Source organism: Mus caroli, chromosome 3 (genome assembly GCF_900094665.2).
Source record: "Mus caroli chromosome 3, CAROLI_EIJ_v1.1, whole genome shotgun sequence".
Taxonomy (NCBI): Eukaryota; Metazoa; Chordata; class Mammalia; order Rodentia; family Muridae; genus Mus; species Mus caroli.
In genome coordinates, this window is record NC_034572.1 from 58999826 (window position 1) to 59020337 (window position 20512).

Here is a 20512-nt window from a genome sequence, read left to right on the forward strand (position 1 = left end):
CTTGGAATACATTCACTCCTCAATATCCAGTCCCATCCTAGGCCCCTTCCTGGTGGTTAAGTCATTGGGGAGCACTACAAACATCTTCTCTTATTAACCACAAGATGCCTGTGTTTTAAAAGCCTGAGAGAATGTTTAACAACATTAGAATCACAAATTACTCTTAGTGTCTAAGGAGAAAGAATACAGGAATCTTAGAAATTCAGACAAGCCAGTCATCTTAAAAGAAAAGCATATGCCCATCCCAGGCTCCAGCCTCCATTAGCACTGAACCAGCAGAACCACCCAAGCCAAGCCCAGACATTTACCAGTGTAGCGGAGGAAGAGCAGAGAACAGGGGAGCGACAGGACACCGGCATGATGGGATGAGACAGCTGACCACCAACACCTCCCTAGCTAGAACCTTCTCAAGGCTCTAGGTTTTTTACTCTCCTTTCTGTTGAGCTTTTAGCTTGTTTGTTCTCTAAAATCACAAGATATAAATAGCCCCAAAGCATGCTGACATGACAGTGTTCTCATTTTTTAATTATCCCAAAGCACAGTTATCTCAGAATATTTAATGAGATCTTGTTCCTGAAAACTGAAGGTCGTTCAGAACAGACTCTAAACAAGTCCATGAAGAAAACGTCGTCTAAGGCAGGGATGTGACAAAGAGGAAGGCAAAAGGGGCATGAAGAAAAAGGAACAAGTGAGAGTTGTGTCTTTACCTGGCATCTTCCATGTGCCAAGCAGTGAGCTCTGAGTTATGCTTTACTTCCGTTTATCCTCCCGATGAGAAATGGACGCAGATGGCTTGCAATCAGTTGTGGCTACACTAAATTGCTATATAGACATTCTTCTACTTATGATGGGGTAATGCCCAGATAAACACATTATAAACCCAAATGCCCTGTCAAAAAATGCATTTATGGCAACCTCATGAATATAGTAGCTTAGCCTAACCTTATCTTGAAAAAAAAAAAAAACAAAAATAAAAAGACAGCCAAATCATCTAAAACAAATTCTTTTTATACTAAAGCACTGACTATCTCATGTAATCTGTTGAATATTAGACTGAAAGTGAAAAACAGAGATTGTATGGATACACTTCTTGCACATCAGTAAGAAAATCCTAAGTCAAACAATTATAAGCTGGGAGACCATCTGTATATGCTTTCACGGGCTTTCCAAAAAATTCAAAGCACTTCACATATGTGGACCATTTGTTCTCAGAGTAATCCTGTAAGAGGCAGGCTTCTGCTGGATGCAGAAATTGAAGCCCAAGGACATTAAGTAACATTAAGACCATAAAGTCCAACAGATAAAGCTGACGTGAGAACCCAAGCCTCCTGATGTCAGTGAATTATCTTTCCCTCAAGACATCTGTTTCCTTTCACACTCAGGTCCTTAAAGGGAAGATGTAGCCGTGCTGTATCTGGTCGGTATGCCTCTATCAGGATTTGATAAAAAGCTCACACACAGATGGAAAACTTCCACAAATGTACTAACAAAAGCAGAAAGTGGGTAGGGAGAACATTCAAAATGTTGGACTGTGGCTAAGCTCAAAAGTAACTGGGTAAACGTTTGATTGGCTTTCATGAAGTCAATCAAATTGAGTGCTACCGGAGCATTAGCAGCAACCATTTAGAACCTGTCCAAGCAAACGGCTGCGGATGGCCACACATTCTCCAGGCTCTACACTATCAAGGAAGTGTTTCCAGAGCAGCACGTCTGCTCTGGGGAAGGCTACTTAAGCAGAACTACCAAAGTGAAAAATATAAGTGAAAGTGAAATAAACAAACAGCATGATACCCTCCGTACTAAATTCTAGTGCTAGCAGAAAACTTAAAGACAAGTAGAAAGATACACTGGCAACTTCTAATACAGCGGAAAAATGGCTCACACAACACTGACTGATATCGCATCACTGAAATGCTAATATGTTGTGTCTGCTTATTGAACTACAATTGGAAAGTCAGTCTTTTTTTTTCTTTTCTTTTTTTTCTTTTAATGGCTCTCCAGGGCTCTTACAGTAAGCAAGATTAGCCAGGGAATTTTCTGGGCAACCTCTTCTGGCTGGCCCCATTCCTCTTACAATGCTATCAGCTCTGGCTGCTCTGCTGGAAAGCAAAGCACTGCTTCCGGTCTAGTAGATATCTCGTGGCTATCTGTCAAGCCTAATGGGATCTACTCTCACTACCCTCTGCTCAAATTTAAACTCTCCTTAATATCATCAACGCCTCTGCCCAAGCCCTAGCCATCCAGATGTCATACTGCTACCTCAGATTTCACCCTCTTCATCCTCACTCTGCCTAGCAAGGCTCCGTCTAAATCCTCCAGACCATATCCTGCCACTTGGGTCCACCCATGCACAGTCCTAATGTAGGTCTTCCTCTTTCCTTCCCAGGTTTACTGCAGGACTCAACTTGGATGCTTTCATTTGCTCCCTCTTCTCAACAATCCACCCTTGTGGTTAGTTGTCCTTCTAAAGGACCCATTTTAAAATGCTATCATGACTTCTCGGTTATTGCTTACAGGATAAATCCCAAATCCTCTTAGAATCTAAGTCAAGTCTACTTTTCTGTTCTTGTCTTTACAATCCCATGTTATTTGACTTTCTACCCAAATGCACTGCACTCTTTCCTTGGGTTCCCAGGGTGTTTTCACTCTCCTGTAGTCCTTCCATCTTAGTCTTAAGAACGAAGCTTCTTGCTTGATACAGTTACTGAGTTGTAAGTGCTTCCCTCTATTTACCCCATCAACATTTCTCACACAGGCTTCAAGTTCTCTGGCTGCCAGTGACAGACCTCAATGTGAACAATCTCATCCTAAGAACTCCACTGCCACAAAGACAATCCTCGAGGATAGAGAGGAGCTGGGCTCAGTAGACCTGTCAGAGATGGTTTTTCTTTCTTCAAACCAGAAAAGAATGACCAGTTAGGCAATGTTCAACCTGTGAGACCAACAACAGTAGCCAAAAGAGAAAACATTGATCAGCTCAGCCATATATGGCTTTGTTAGATAAAAAGGTGCTATGAGCATAGCTTGTAACAAAATCATTGAAGCAGGAAGGTCACTCAGCTACAAAACACTTAAGTTCCTAGATAATGACTTGTGGATGATTCTAATATGGAGCAACAGAACCCACAGCACTGTGCCATCCAGATGGCAACCATATTTGCCACCAACCTTCCTAAAAACACTTTCATATTTAATTAATATTTTAATTATACTTCATCTCTCCCACTGTTAGCATTTTCCCCTTTGAACAGAAATTGAAGCTGTTTCTTAAAACAACAACAAAACCATTGTTTCCTTTGGAATTAAGAACGTGTAAACACTTTTGTAAAACCCTAACTCCCTATATATTCTACTGATCAAGCCAACAGTGAAGTTTACAGTATTGAGAGTCAGAAGACAGGGATTCAATAAGTAAATGTTTATGTATGTGCATGTGGGCACACACATACACTGTGCACATGTAATGATCAGAAGACAACCTCTGGTGTCAGTCTTCACCTCCCATAGTGTAAGGAAGGGTCTCTTCTTGTTGCTCACTGCTACACACATCAGGCTGGCTGGTCCACGGTTTCCAGAATTCACCTGCCTCTGCCACCCTTTTCACTGCAGAAGTGCTGCAGTTACAGGCACGCACTATCATCCCCAGTTTTGCATGGTGCAGAGGATCCAAACTCCAGTCTTCTGTCTTGTAAGGCAAGCAGTATACCTACTGAGCCATCCCTCCAGGTCAATCCTCCTTATTTTTAGAAGTCTTCCAATATGGTTGATTTAAGTGCATCACACACACACACACACACACACACACAGTGTTTCAATCTTAAGAAAAAGAACTTACTACATATATTTCAAAAATAGAGTAAACAAATCAAACTTTTTTTTTGGTTTTTTTTGAGACAGGGTTTCTCTGTGTAGCCCTGGCTGTCCTGGAACTCACTTTGTAGACTAGGCTGGCCTGGAACTCAGAGATCTGCCTGCTTCTGCCTCCCAAGTGCTGCGATTAAAGGCGTGCAGCACCACGCCCTGCTCAAATCAAACATTCTTAATGTGCCTGATACACATTGAAATCTCAAAAACTCTGCTTTTTAAAAGTGTTGAAAAGCATTTGTCTACTACTTTCTCATTTTGTGTTTGAGTCATAATCAGAGATGCTGCTTTCCTGAAAGATCATGAAATTTAAGTAAAGGTTGATGATATTTTCCCACTTAAAGCATCTGTAGCCATTCAGGGATGTCTGACATAGGTAGTGCCCAGGTTTAAGAAGGCTGCCTGGAAACTTTGGATGCCCCAGTGCAGGGGAAAGCCAGGGCCAAGGGGAGGGAGTGGGTGGGTAGGGGAGTGGGGGGGAGGGGTGTGGGGGACTTTTGGGATAGCATTGGAAATGTAAATGAGGAAAATACCTAATAAAAAAAAAAGAAGAAGAAGGCTGCCTGGGCCCTGATCATATGCTTGTAGTTCACAGCCATCCACCCCATCACCATTGGCCCCGGTTGTCATCTCTGGAGATGTCACTTCAGGCACCTTTCCTCTGGAAGAACCAGAGACTTCTCAAGGCTGAAGCTGGGAACGCCTTGGCCATTTTCCCAAGCAAAGTCCCAAGTGAGGGGCTAGACTATAAGCCTTTGATATCTAAGAGCAGACAGAACTGGGGCAACTTGCCCTTCTGCTTTTCACATCTGTAAAATTATTCCAAAAATCACAATAAAACATAATGTGGTTATCCTTTTCTTTGGTGATGAAAAAATACTTAATAAAACAAAAGCCAGCAGCCTATTGAAATCATGTGGGAGGAGTTCCTATGGCGCACTGCCAACTCTGGAGCTTCCTGCTCCCTCTGGGAAGGTTCATCTCCATGGTTGCAAGGAAAAGAAGTCCTTCCCTGTGGCTGTTGCTGGTCAGTGCTAGCCTTGTACATCAGGGATGTAATTTCCATCTTCTGTAAGAGCAGAGCCTTCTGCAAAGAAGGGCAGTGGAAAACCCTGACTGGCTCTTCATACTGAGGGAAGTAAACTCATTCACTGGGCTACAGGGTCATGCTCAATCCATTCCCATGTTTAGAGTAGTTTCCTGGGTTGCACTTTAAACAAATACTCTATTGATTCTAATTTGTGGCATTAAAACAAACCACAAGAGGAAGTCAACACAAAGTCCCCATAGTAATATTATTATTATATTATATAATAATATTATATCATGGTATTAAGGAGCTGGTGAGATGGCTCAGTGATGAAGAACACGTGCTATTTTTGCAGAGAGCCTCTCTTCAGTTCCCAGAACCCATAGTGGACGACTCTCAACTGCCTGTAACTCCAGCTCTTAGAGACCTAACATCCTCTTATGGTCTCCAAGGCCACATACACATATATGCACATACACACATGTAAAATATCTTTAAATAACAATGAGATTTGGGATGAAATAAGGCAACAGGGAGAACAGTTACAACAATAATGCAAAGCTATGATATTTCAGGGGAGCCAGCTCTCTGAACAGAAAGCTGAGCCTATGTGTGTATAGATGGGTGTGTCTGTGTGTATCTGTGTGCACTCATGCATGTGTACATGTGTGCCACATGAGAGCAGGTGCCCTTGGAGGCCAGAAAAGGCATTAGACCTCCGGGAGCTAGAGTTACAGGTGGTTGTGAACTGCCTGATATTCATGCTGGAACTCAAACTCAGGTCCACTGAAAGAGCAGTAAACAGTCTTAACTGGTGAGAGCCATCTCTCCAGCCCCACCTGAGTTCTTATATTTTATTGATTTAACATCACACTCATATAAGACTTACGTGTTATCATTATTTCCAGTGCTACCAGTGGTTGAAGGAAAGAATCGTAAGTGAAGAAGGGAGAAAACAGCAAAACAAGCTGAAAGACCTCTCTCCAATCGCTGAGCGCCTGGGGTGCACGCTACCTCAGCTGGCTGTGGGTAAGAAACTACGAGGGCATGGCAGACCAGGCTCTGCATTAGGGGGTTACTTTCACTGATATGACTAAAAAAACATACTTTTCTATGGTTGACCTACACCCTGTCATGGTAAAATGTCTACCATAGGGACAGGCTAACCTCAGAAGCATCAAATTCTGGTACACAAAACAGAGAAAGGGAATTATTCAAGGTTTTCCAGAATTTTCTATATGCTACATTCTTTTTCTTTCCTTTCTTCCTTATAAGACAGCTGCATGAGAATATATCAGTGAGAATACAGAGAGAGAGAGAGAGAGAGAGAGAGAGAGAGAGAGAGAACACAAGTATGAGAGTACAAGAGAGAAAAAGAGGGGAAGAGGGAAAGAAAGAAAGGAGAAAGGAAACAAAGTTGGGTGGGTAGACAGCTAGAGAGGATCTGGTAGGACTTGCAGGAGGGGGGAAATGATAAACATTATATAAAAAATAATTTAAAAATATACACATACTCCAGTGTCTGAGGTAAATTGTGTCACTATACAATGACATCCATTTCTTCTGGTTCAGGTTCCTCCCCCTGTTGACACTAAGACAGGGTTGGTGAGAGATTGAGAAATAGGGCTACAAAGAGGCCCTTGGCTCCTGCCACACTGAAAGATGATACCACAAGGGCAGCTTCCCCTGGAAACTTTTCAACAGCCATGAAAATTGTTCTTCTCATGCTGTGGAGTCCGTGAAAGGTCACGGCCACCCAAAAAACAAATGCACTGGCACTGTCCATTAGAACATAATGGGAACTAGTTATTTCTTTTCAAAGTTGCCAATGGCCATATTAAGAAAGAAAAACAGGAGCTGAAGTGTTCGCCGCCCTTCCAGAGAGCCAGAGTTTGATTCCCAACACTCATATCCAGTGACTCAAAACCTTCCGTGACTTCCATTCCAGGGAACCCAACACCCTTTTCTGGCCTCCACTGGTACCTGAAGACATATGGCATACATTCATACAAACATACACAAATATGCACATAAGCAAACACTTTTTAAAAGCTTTAAAATAAAACAGACATTTTAATAATCCACTTTATTTAATACAATCTATCTAAATTACCATCTCAACATGTAATATAAAAAAATTACTTAGGTTTTTTTAAATACTGGTTTTCAGCCTGTTTTTAAAAAGAACAGCATGTGTTTTACTTCTGAAGTACCTTCAGCCTAACCATGGGCTCAGCATTCACACATTAATGGCTCCCACATTGTATACAGAAACAGTCAAACTTGCGGGTGATGGGGGGGGGGCACACTGTGTTATACGCACTTCATGTTCATTGTCTTACTTTCTTTGACTCTTAGACTTTGAACCATCCTGTGAGGTGCATGCTATGAGGAACCCTGTCTTACAAATGTCACTAGATGATTTACTACAACTGGCATGGCAATAAAATTGGTGTTAACTTCAGGGTGGGGGTAGGGTCCTAATAAGAAACAGCAGCAAATAACTGCAAAAACACAGCAAAAAACAAAAACAAAAAAACAAAAACAAACAAACAAACAAAAAAAACCACAGATACATTGACACAGAGAGATAAACAGCCAGTGGTAAGGTCTGTGCAAATAGTAATAGAATATTTGTCAATAGCTTGGCTCTGCTAAAGTTAGAAGTTAAAAAATTACAGCAAACAGTTCTAGAACAGTGGAAATGAAAGCTGGAGAGATGGCTCATTGGGTAGAGCCACTTAATACCAAGGCTATGACCTGGTTGCTCTCCAGAAGCCACAGAGTAGAACGGACTCCTAGAGTTGCTCTCTGGCTGCTGTATGACCACGTGAACAGCCTCACACTGAGTGAGTGAAGAAGGAAGGTGGCTCATCATATGCCCAAGGGACCTTAGGGGCACACCTTAATGCTTTCTTTAGAAGAGTTAAGGCATGGGTTTAATGCAGTATCTGCAGCTTCAGCAAGACCAGCAAAATGGCTGGTCATAGACAAGTTACCTGGCCTGATTTTCTCATGTGTAATGGATATAATTTATACCTTATAAGCTTGAACTAAAACAAAATTGTATATGTAAAGACTCGGTATACATAAGTTCAGTAAACGGTAAGGATGGTGATATTGACAAAGGATATATTTCGTAGAACTAGACATTCTGGGCTTGAGGTTTTAACACAGAAGGAAAATAGATTCTACTACTGTAAATAAAATTTTAGGTGAATTGAGTGCACTCAGACTTCCATGACCATGAAGTCAACCAACAATTTACATTGTATTGGGCATTATAAGTAATATAGAGATGATTTTAAGAATACACGAGAACATATATGCAAATGCCAAGACATTTTTATAAAACAGAGTGGAGTGCTCCTGCATTGGGGGGAGGTAGAACTGACCTTCCTTGAATAACAAGAAGGTTATATTAGACTCTACAAGAAGCAGCAGAACATTATCTTCCTAGAGAGAAAACCTTTTAAAAATTTAGACTTTCACTGGGTGTTAGATATTTAGGACACGTCCTTTGCACAGAGCTTAGGTTTACACTGATACATGCTGGCTTTTCCTCCCATTCCTTTTTAAACTATGCCCTAGATTACCAGTTCTCAACCTGTGGGTCATGACCATTTGGGACCCAAATCATCCTTTCACAGAGGTCATATATATATCAGATATCCTGCATATCAAATCTTTATTTACATTACAATTCATAACAGTAGCAAAATTACAGTTACGAAGTAACAAAAGTGATTTAATGGCTAGGGTTCACCACATGAGGAACTGTACTAAAGGGCCGCAGCATTAGGAAGGCTGAGAACCACTGCTCTACATGGTTTTCTTTCCTGTCATCGTTTCTTCTTTCTTTACAAACAAGTAATTTCTATCCACAGAATTCTCAGACCCAAAAAGGGATGATTCCCAGCCTCACTGCCTTTGATCTCCAGGGACAGGTGGGACCTGGAGAAGGGAAACTTCCGGCACTGAGACAGACTACTTGAGTCTGCATGCTGTTCCCCAGCACACACCTGCCCAGAAGCCAGCACTCCTAGCTCACTGGCAGCTAACAGGCACTGTGCGTGTGCTTGCTAGTAATAGATACCCAGGAAGACAGGCTGATTGTAAAGAAGCAGCTGCAGGCAGGGGCTATCCATGGATCGGCCAGCTCTGCAGACAGCATGCGTTCTCTTAGCCCTGTAGTCCTTGGAGGAATCAGCTGCTACAGCAGCAACTGCTTAGGGCCTCGCTTTGACCAGAAACTCCCACTGGTTCCAAACGGGGTTTTAAGTGCAAAGTGGACTGCAAGAAAGCCAAGGGGGAAGAGAGGGTGCTGACTATGACCACCTGGAAGGATTCAGTGATTGCCTCGGAGCCCTGGTAACAGCTTAGAGGATCAGCTGACAGACAGCAGGACCTGAGTAAAAGGAGGCAGATGTGCAGGAGATGAAACAGTCATCCAGACCTGTTTCCCCAGCAAGCATTTAATCAGTGTCCCAAGGGCCAAGGATGGGGTAGGCTGCTGAGCATCCAACTCAAGACAGCCACATCCCACAGCTTAATGGGCACATCCAGAAGATTAACAGATTTGAGCACAGGTTATGATGTATAGGGCACACTGGCTGGTCTGGAATTTAGGATAGGCTTTAGGAAGAAGGCAGAAGACCGTTAGGAACCTCAAAGGATGAGATATTAACAGGACAAAGAAAAAGTGAGGGCAAAAAGTGCCCTCCAGGCAAAGGACTCTCCCTATTCCCAGCAAGGAAAGCCAGTATGATATTTCAGGATAGAGAGATCAACAAACTAGTTTTCTTGAAGAACAAAAATTAAGGCAGAGAGGCAGAATCGACAATAAGATTTACCAGAGTAAGAAATACAAGTCATCTTAAAGGAAAAGGATCTTGTTAGGCACAAGCTGAAGTCAGGAAAGTGGCATCATGAAACTTAGAGAAGCTGCAGCTAGGCATAGGGCATCTATATTAACAAGAGGGGCAGCTGAAGCAAAAGGTAGGAAAAGCAGCAATTTGACAGAGCTCCTGAAGATGGGATGTGTACAGCCAACATGGGAGAGATGAGTCAGAGCAGAGACCCTCCAGGTGTCTACATATTCAAATACTATGCAGCACTGAAATGATACACTGTTACACCACAGAGGAAACAAGGAAACATGTGCTGCAAACTGAAAGAAATCAAATACAAAAGATGACCGCACTTTATTCTATTTAAATGAACTGTTCAGAAAGACAGATCTAAAAACAAATAGTGATTATGTAGGGCTGAAGTATGTTATCAATTATGGCCTGTCATAGGTATTTTCTCAGGGATGGGATTGTTCCACTAACTGAATTTAAAACAGTAATGGCTGCACACTAACATTGCTAGGGCTGCTAAACTTTTTTTTTAAGGTAATGTACACTCAAAAACAGGCTAAGCCAGGCGTGGTGGTGCACGCCTTTAATCCCAGCACTTGGGAAGCAGAGACAGGCGGATTTCTGAGTTCGAGGCCAGCTTGGTCTACAAAGTGAGTTCCAGGACAGCCAGGGCTATACAGAGAAACCCTGTCTCGAAAAAACAAACAAACAAACAAACAAAACAGGCTAAATTCTTTTTTATATGTAATTTCCAGTTCAATAAAGCTTGTTCCTCTCCCTCCTCTTAAGAAGACAGTTTAAATTCCCAGGCTGCAAATGTAAAATGCTTGCCTCAGTATCTCATAAACCTGGGATGGTAGCACATGCCTCTAATCCCAGGGCTCAGGAGGCAAAGGCAGTGTCAGAACTTTAAGGTCATCCTTGAGCTACATAAAATGTTCAAGGCCAGCTTGAACAAAAAAAAAAAAAAATGTTACCAAATAAATACGTAGAAGGCCATATCTCAAGGCAAGATCTTCTAAGTAAAAACTCGTGAGGCCTAGAAAGGATGCTACAGAGGCCCTCCAGATAACTCCCCGTCATATGCTAAAGGGTAAGAACCAATAGATTAGGGGAACAGGAGGAATAACCAACTCGACCTGGAATTTAAAAGGGAAGGGAGACTCAGAAAAAAAGGACAATTCCTAAAGGTCCCAGAATTCTAGTAGGGAGGCAAAGATGCTGACGCTGAGCCACATGGAACTGGCAAAGCAAGGCGGGAAGGTCCAGCAGAAACATGCAGACCCATGCTCCTGGTTACATTCATTGTAACAAGAGGTCACTGGGGCCTTGGCTTCCAGAACAGGGTAAGAGGGGACTGGACTATGATGAAGGGCAGTCCAGGAGCCTAAACTGGCCTTTCAGAACTTCCAGAGTTAGAGAAGTGTCTAAGCAAGTACAAAGTGAGAGGCTACTTTACAGTGAAAATGAATGGAGCATTCTTTACTGACAAAGGAAAACAGGAAACAAATCCTTCAGGGAGCAGAGAAATGTTTAATTAATCCAAAAAAAAAGGGGAGAAGGATCCAGGGCAGTTTGACCTTAGGCCAAAACAACATGCATCGTCTGCAACTGGACAGTATCATTGTGGGTACTAAGTAGGTAGACAAATGAAGAATATTCTACCTGGTTGTCTTAGTTAGGGTTTTACTGCTGTTAACAGACACCATGACCAAGGCAACTCTTACAAAGACAACATTTAATTGGGGCTGGCTTACAGGTTCAAAGGTTTAGTCTATTATCATCAAGGTGGGAACATGGCAGTATCCAGGCAGGAATGGTGAAGGAGGAGCTGAGAATTCTACAACTTCACCTGAAGGCTGCTAGCAGAATACTGGCTACCAGGCAGCTAGGATAGAGGTCTTAAAGCCCACACCCACTGTGACACACTTACTCCAACAGGGCCACACTTTCTGATAGTGCCACTCCCTGGGCAGAGCATATACAAACCATCACATTGGTGGATTTTAATATTTTAGATAAAGTTCGAGGAAGGTCACTTGCTGAGGGTAAATACAGGCTTTAGGGTAGAGATCCTGCCAACATGGTTGCTCATGCCTAGAATTCCAGCACTCATGAGGTAAAGGAGGGAAAATCTCAGACTATATAGCAAGTTGGAGATCAGCCCAGCTCCATGAAACAAACAAAAATTAAAAAGCAAACAGCACCAAAGAAGGGTAGACCTTATGTCATTTGAAGAAAGGATGATCAAGGATCAGAGAGGTTTGTCAGCCTGGCTAAGGTTCAATGGCAAGATAGCAAAGGAGAGGGGACATAAAAGGTGCCAGACTATAAGATTCTATGGTTCTCTCTGGTTTACTAGCCCCAAGTAGAAAACACAGGTTGGGTTTAATGGATTTTACTAAAGCAGAGGAAGAACTGGGGCTTTGAGAGTAAAGAAGCAATTGAGATAATCAATGCAAAGGGCTGACAGATGAGAAGAAATGATACCCTGTATAAGACAGAGGGAGCCTGGCAGGAACAAGATTCCAGACATTATAAGTAGGTGAGCCATGTTGGGTATTTTCATGGTAGTTGGAGCAAAATACAAGAAAGCCAGAAAGCCACAAACGTACTATCAAATGTATGGATTCCATTAAACTTCTGAACAAGGGTGCTGTTCTAATATTTAAGCCCAGAAAACAGTGTGTTCTCTAACCTACACACACACACACACACACACACACACACACACACACACACACACACACACGTTAACTACAAGCGTATCAATAATCCTGACCCCAGTGCTTTGCCCTTTTCAGCGTGGTGCCTGAGAAATGAAGGTGTGAGTTCTGTGCTCCTGGGATCATCCACTCCGGAACAACTCATTGAAAACCTTGGTGCCATTCAGGCAAGTACTGCAGCCCCTTCTCCTTCTAGCAAACTCCAGGGGATGTTACAGTGTGTTTGCAAGCAGAGAACTAGACAAGGTAGCAGGAAACACAAAGTTGTAAGAAGCAACAACACATTTACATTATACACGGAACCGGGGCTGTCCTCTGCTTACTTAAGAAACAAGTTTCTCAAATTCCAGCGGATCATCTGTGTGGGGTGGTGCACTCCCGTGTCACACCTGGCAACTGAGAAGTCTAACCATAAAAGCATGTTTAACTGTCTGCTTGAGATGTAATGGCTACAGGACAATACATACTGTGTGTTCATTTGTTCCTTCCATAAACTATTGCCAATATACTATGCCATACTCCTTTTCTAGTCATCTAACAGCATCCCGTGATCCCATTCATCATACCACTTAGTATAAGATGCACGATAACTGTCTGTGCCCTCTGCTGTACTGTACTGTAAGCCTGCTGTCAGAGACCTGTGGCTCTCTTCTCCACTGACCTCCCACATCCTACTACGTGGCCCTTAGTTATTACTCCAGAAGTAACTGGAGAATAAATTCCTGTTTGGAACTTTCAGGATCACATCCCCTTGAAAGAAAATTCAGGAGGCCTATTCCATACCAAGATCCTGTCCCCCAAGTGATGGTCTGAAGGCCAGGCGCTGGACTGAGGTTGCAGCAGCACCTGGGGAATATGTTGAAGATGATAGGGGCATCTAAGGAGTGGCGCTGGTGGTCTGTTGGGATCACCTTTCTTCAGCACTGAACACATCTCAGTGCTGAGCCTGCTTCTCTCAGCTTTGCTGAGTCCTAGGATGAGTCCACCCACTGCTTAGCCACAGCCTGGTAAAACCAGCAAACATGTTTCCCTGTTGCTCACTCAGAACAGACTCATGGCTTCTTGGCTATCCATCTATTCCTAAAACAAGCCCTGTCACCTCTCCTCAAACCAGACAGATGAACGTGGACATGAAGATTTAAAACCCCCTTTTAGAAACAGACCAGAATGGTGGTACACACCTTTAATCCCAGCAGAGATATGTAGATCTCTGTAAGTTTGAGACTAGCATGGTCCACAGAGGGAGTTTCAGGACAGCCAGGACTATATAGAAAAGCCCTGTCTCAAAAGAGAGAAAGGGCAGGGAGGGTGAGAAAAACCAGAATACACTGGTATGTAAATGGTACAGATTGCCTGCCTAGCCACCACCTTTCGCCAGACCAGGCAGTGGGGCAATACTCCACAGCTATTTCCAAATTCAGCCCGGCCATGGTTCCTCCTGGATTCTGTGGGACCTTTACAGGGAATGCCTCATCTAATGAACCATACCACCTTCATTCACTTTCTGTTATGCACTGGGAAAACAAGATTACACAATGGGGAGGGGGAAGGGGCACAGTTTGTACCCAGAAGAACTTAAGTTCAATATAAAAGTTTCAATTTCACTCGTGTTTGGAATACTTACTGCATCTGGCACCAAGGAGACATTTGGGTTACTGTGGTGAGTAAGAGCAAGAGCCTGTCCTAAAACTGCTGGTGGAAAGAGTGAATTAAGAAATCTATGCTTTAAAAAAGCTGGCCTCTGAAAGCTCACTATGTACCAGATACTGACACCACCACCACAGGACACAAGATACTGTCCGGTCTTTAACAAGCTTACATTCTACTAAGAGACTAATAAAAATGAACAGAATTTCAGATCATGAGTTATTAAGCAAACAGACTGTTGCACTAGAGAGCAACTGAAAAAGGTGGGTCTACTTGACATAACTTTGCAAAAGTCCCCTCCCTATAAGATGTTTATTCTGAGTTTGGTTTGTATGCCTTGCCATAGCATGAAGAAACCCTGAAGTACATTTTAGGAACAAGAAAAAGCAGTACAAAGGACCTCGTTAAGAGGGAACATGGCTTATGCCAGACTATCCTTCTCCTTATAGGTGAGGAATCCTTTACAAAATGTAGAGGACAGACATGTTTCTATTTGAATGTCTGGGGATTCCTAAGGCTGCCCCAAGGGAAGCAGGTGTAGTCATCACCTAGACAATGGAGGTAGAGTGGATGGATCTGCAGATCTGGGAAGAACAGATAAAAATCCTGGCAGGAAGAGAAATGCAGGATTCCTATCATGGAGCACTATGATCCCCAATCCCAGGGGAAGTCATGCCAGGGGCAGAAATGAAGCAGCACCCTGGGTCTAAGCTGTTAGAGCTGCAGGAGCCTACTGGGCATCGAGGAAAGGATACTTTAACTCCCAAAGCATTCCCTCCCTAGCAAGGCTCTGGCTGGCAGCAGGATGGGATTTCTATTCTCAGAAGGCAAAGGATAGGGCTGTTACCCAGACAGCCTCACTGCTAGCACAAGGGCTTACCAAACTTCCCTTCTCCTTCACCCCAAGCAGCAGCACAGAACAGTCTAGACTTGGTGTGACAGGAGCCCTGGATGTGGTGAAAAGTACACTAGGTATCTGGAGAGGCCAAACACTTGCTGGAATTGGCCGCAAATGTACAGAAAGTGTGGAATGCTGGCTACCATAAAGAAAGGAAAGGTCTTGAGGACTGTGGAAGTATGAGCAATGAAAACTGCCTATGCCATGGGTGTGTACACATTCTTGTATGCACATGTATGCTGTCTCTGTCTCCGTCTCTGTCTCTGTCTCTCTCTCTNTCTCTCTCTCTCTCTNTNTCTCTCTCTCTCTCTCTCTNTNTCTCTCTCTCTCTCTCTCTCTCTCTCTCTCTCTCTCTNTCTCTCTCTCTCTCTCTCTCTCTCTCCTCCCCCCACACTTCCTCCCAATCAGGAGTCTAATTTCTAGACACTAGGAGTACTTCGGGACAAACCTCCCTCCACACATGCAAGTTAGCAGCGGTCCATGCTCTACCTCCAAAGTAATCACCACCCAACTTACAAAAACCTCCCTCATCCTCAGAGAACGCAGTCCTGGAGGCCCTCGCTGATGACCCTCAGCCCCAGAAACACATTCCTAGCCAAACCTCCCCTTACACCACCACGTCCTGTAGGCAATACAATAAGGTTGTACAACTGGAACAATCTCATTAAATCTGCACAACGGCTTAAGATCTTGTAAAGTACCTGCTGCATTTTTTTAGACGTGATTTCACATACAATTCTGAAAGTGTGGCTCCTTTAAAAGACACTGGCCCTTTAATACTACACACACTGCAATTTCATATTTTACTCAAGTAGTTTTATGTTTTCACTGTGTCTAGCTGATAGGTATTTTGACAGTGACTCTTTTTTCATTTCACATGGCTAGCCCACTGGGTTTCTCTTCCACCAGACCCAGTTTTTGAACTCCAGTCTCAGAAGTCTCCAAGTAACTTTAGCTATTTAGAACCTGAGACTACAGAGCTAATGGGAAACAAAACGCCTCCTTTGACTTCAGGTAGGAAGAAAAAAAAAAAACAATAACCAGAACTACAAGTTTCCCAGACACAGGAGCTGCACTATTTTGCCAAACCCACAGGCTGCTAAGGGCAGCCCTGGAGACAAGGTCACCTCGGCCAGTAGGGCTGCAGCAAAGGGCGAGGCCCAAACCGCAGAACTGGTCATCCTAATTGCATCTCACCAGTCTGTCTACACAGGGTCAGTCTATTCCAGAGAGAAAGCAGGTCTTTGTCCCTTGTCTCATGGTATAACACTAGCCCTGAATGATCAGCGGAGTCTACGCAAGTCAGCTCTACACAATGCTCCACATGCACACAACACATCCTACTTCACACTGATCCCACCCCCAGTTCCCCTTTCCCATTCCACTATCACTAGCCTTGCTAAGTCCCTCACTGTCTCTCAGACTTTGACTATCTGATACCTTTCAGGCTCCTCCAACTCATCCTTCAACGTTTCCCTGGTATCTGATGGGGGAAAGCAAGTCCTTGGAGCAGCAGTTCTCAACCTGTGGGTCACGACCCCCAAAGGGGTGACATATCAGATGTCCTATATATCAGATATTTACATTATGATTCAGAACACCAAAATTAGTTTTGAAGTAGTTAAAAGAAAAATAATGTTATGGTTGAGGGTCACAACATGAATTAGAGCAAAGGGATACAGCATTAGAAAGGTGAGAACCACTACCTTAGGTTTCACAGCAACCTAGAGAATGGTGTTTTCATTCTTATAAAGTGGCACCCAAGCTCCCTTACACATTCCAGCTTCTGTTCCCTTATCCCTACCATCTCCACTAGTCTGTCCTTGGTATCCACTTCACTGTTCATGTACGTGCTGTTCCATCTATCTGGGAGGCCTATTAAGCTGCAAACATCCTTTACCAGTTCTATGCAGCAGCTGGAAGGTCCATTCCCAGTCTTTAGATCAGTGCTGCAGCTTCCAGCCACATAAGAGTATCTGAATACATGAATGATGGCCTGTCCAAACGTGTGTGCGCTTGTGTGTGTGTGTATGCCTGCACCCACATGTGTAAAGTGTATATTCATAGGATTTGAAGGACTTAGTACTACCCTCAAAAGTACCTTAATTTTCTATACTAATTTTCACATTAAAGTGATACTAGGTAAAAATCTGTTAGCTGGATATATGAGTACATCGTAGCTGTCTTCAGACACACCAGAAGAGGTCATCAGATCCCATTACAGATGGGAATTGAACTCAGGACCTTTGGAAGAGCAGACAGTGCTCTTAACCACTGAGCCATCTCTCCAGCCCCATGTCTTCATTTCTTTAGTCAACAAACACAATCCCTGACTTGAAGCTTATCCATTGTGGGGTATGGGGGGTAGTGGATCTTCATTTCAGCTATGGCTTGCAAACATATCACAAGTATAAATGACTGCTTAATGTGGACTCCACAAGACAAATGCTCACCCCTAACCCTCTGTGCTTCTCCCCTACCCTCAGGTCCTCCCTAAGATGACATCGCATGTGGTGAATGAGATTGATAACATACTGCGCAACAAGCCCTACAGCAAAAAGGACTATAGATCATAAGGCAATGCATGAGCCATTTAAGCTGCATGGGTAAAGTCAGGACGGGTAGGCAGTGCAGAACGGCCTTACCAGCCACTCTTTTCAATCACTTAGCAGTTTGCTGCTCAACCTCTAGTGTCCCAGGATTCTCTGAGGTTTCTGCTGTTGCTACCACTGTGCACCCTGAATTCTGAACACATCTGAAAATTCACAAGCCAGAAAATCCATTCTATTTTCTTATCTTGGACTGGTCCCCTATCCTGGCATTGGTCTGTGTACCTCATGTTTTTGCAATGGAAAGAATATTGGGGTAGGGGAATCTATTATCTTCAGAAGAAGGCTGTACATATCTATTTTTTTTCAAAAGAACAAATTTCACAAGATACAGTATATGACCCGCATAGGAAACAGGATATCCTCACCTTTAGTCTTGCTCAGGAGAACAAACTGAACTAGATTTTTTTTCCCCATATTTCATATTCACACTAGTAAGTTTTATGTCACCTGTAATTCAAATAAAATTTCTAGGTATTTGCTTTCACTATCTCTAAAGTTATGTTGTTGCCTGGCCCTGTACAGTTTAACTGGGGTGTCTCTCAGGGTTCTAACATATCCATTTACATAGTTCTAAAGGCATGACTATCCCAATCTTTACTAGATATATAATGCCGATTTATAAAAAGGTCACAATGTTATAGAAACAGCTTTAAATAAAATGTTAAGTGTTCATTTTTTACTTTCTTTTAAAGCCTACATTTATTTTCAATTGCTTGTAGGCACAGTTTCTGTTGAGGCTAAATATTTGACTTTAAAAATACATACATGTTCAGTTTTGTAATTAAACCTAAAATACCCAGAAAGGCAAGTGTTCAATTTACCATTGGAACATTATCATATAATGCTTGGTATTTTCTTAAGTTATTAACATGAAAACAAATCATAGCCAATGTAAAAAAAAAAAAAAGGTTTTTATTTTTCCCTCATTCCTCAGCACATGCTAGATGAATTAACTTGCCCAAAGAAAAAGCAAAATATTCAAGAAGCTCCTGGTTCTAATTGTATCACGCCCTACACCATATGCATGAAAGCTGTCTGCATGGAATAAAGGGGCTTAGCTTTGCACTCAGAATCTGGGATACACTTAGCTCTGCCTCTCCAGGCTAATTCCCCTCACTGTGTCCCACTTGAGAAAAACTGTAAAACTACATATACTGTGTGGCTATCTGTAAATAAGGATAAAACACAAGGGGTTTTTGTTGTTGTTTTGTTTTCTGTAAAGGTGGGGTCATTTTCTAACTCTTATTTGTCTAACTATAGATGGACAACATTCTACTTCATCTACTTAGCAAGTTCTCCATCACTTTAAGATTTACACAAGAAATATACTAACTTAAAATCATTTTCAGATATGTACCACATGGTTAAGTTCTAAATCTTAAACTATCAGTGAAAGATACCAAGAAATATGATTGTGACTACCTAGCCTCCAGCAGGCAACTTGGGAGTTTCACCCGTGAGTATCTGATTAATGACAGATGAGTTAACTTTCCATCTATTCATTGTAAATGTAATCCACTGAGCTACTGTATGTATAAATGAGTGGAGTGCTGTCTAAATGAAAATCAATTTATTTGCTTAGAGTAATAAAGGCATCTGCAATCTCATAAATACATCTTTTGGGTCTTTCATTATAAAATACAAGTAAAATGTCACCATGAAATAAACAATAATCACCTAAATAAATTATACTGAAAGCTATACTACTGAATGCTTAAGAGAAGTCACAGTGACTAAAACAGGCTGAAACAAGGAACTCCCATCTCTGAGGAAACAGAATCCACAGGATCCAGAATTCAGATATGTTAGACACTCTCAACCACCACCATCCCAACAAAAAAGAAAAAGAAAAAAAGACCGAGATTTGTGCTGCAAGCTTTGAGTGCTGGCACACACCTGGAATCATGGCACTTGAGAAACTGAGGGGGGATGGGTCTTAAGTTTGTGGCCAGCTTGGACTGCACTTAAAAGAAAACTAAGAAATATTTTGCAAAATCCTTTCCTTTCCGTGGATTTTGGAAAACTGCACACTAAGTAGGTTAAAGCTTCTCAAACCCACTTGAAAGCTGCTGCAAATTTAAACCAAAGATGGGCAATACTGGTTAGCTGCAGAAGCAGCCAATTTGGACATATCTACCAAGGTAAACCGAGTAATACATTTCAGTCTTACCCTTATGAAGAAAAGTTTCATTTACTAATTTCCTCTTCAGAACTCCTTGGCAAAAAACTAGAGTCATACTGGTCTCAATACAAACTACAAACTCTGGGCCTAGATTCCTACTTCAGGAACTGATACATCATAGACTGCCAAATTTCATTCAAGCACACAGCAACAGCACTGCTTCAAGGAACCTAAGCTGCAAAGCCACTATTTGCATAACAAGGAACTCAGGTCAGGACAGATAAAGAAACTGACCCAAAACTGCTAGTTCATTACAAAACCAGGCTTGTATACAACCCATAGACCCTGTATGCTAGTCCACAGCTCTTTTAAAGACTTTTTTCTTTATAGGGCTGTTTTTACACTCAATTGTATGAGGGGTTTTTTGTTGTTGTTTTTTAGTTAAAGGAGACAACCTACTCCACAAAATAGTCCTCTGATCTTCATGTATACATGATGACACACTTGCCCTGCTACCCCAATTTTCTCTACCTCAGCTATTGTGCATGTGTACCTACCTGCACAATAATATAAAATTAAAATTAAAATCAAAGACCCGCCCAATCTCCTATTAACTACCCCAAGACTTCAAAATAGGTGGGAAATAAACGATATGCTGGTATTCTTCATGCATGCACACGTGTACATTCATATAAATCCTTCCCAACATAATGCCTGGTAGGAAGGTCCAGCAGGCACACAGCAGCACACT

The 20512-nt window shown here is 42.4% G+C and overlaps 1 protein-coding gene across 4 annotated transcripts in view; it reads left to right on the forward strand.

Moving 5' to 3' along the window:
- The window catches only part of Kcnab1 (potassium voltage-gated channel subfamily A member regulatory beta subunit 1), a 420837-nt gene extending 401587 nt beyond the window's left edge, over positions 1–19250 (forward strand). For 3 of the 4 annotated variants that reach the window (XM_021157435.2, XM_021157436.2, XM_021157437.2), the window contains exons 12-14: positions 5803–5923; positions 12561–12649; positions 17514–19250. In XM_021157435.2, coding sequence (XP_021013094.1) covers positions 5803–5923; positions 12561–12649; positions 17514–17603 — 300 coding nt within the window. In that variant the 3' untranslated portion in view covers positions 17604–19250. Of the gene's footprint in view, positions 1–5802; positions 5924–6466; positions 6973–12560; positions 12650–17513 lie in introns of those variants that run through there. The other variant, XM_021157441.2, reaches the window with a different exon arrangement.
- The last annotated feature ends 1262 nt before the right edge of the window (positions 19251–20512 follow it).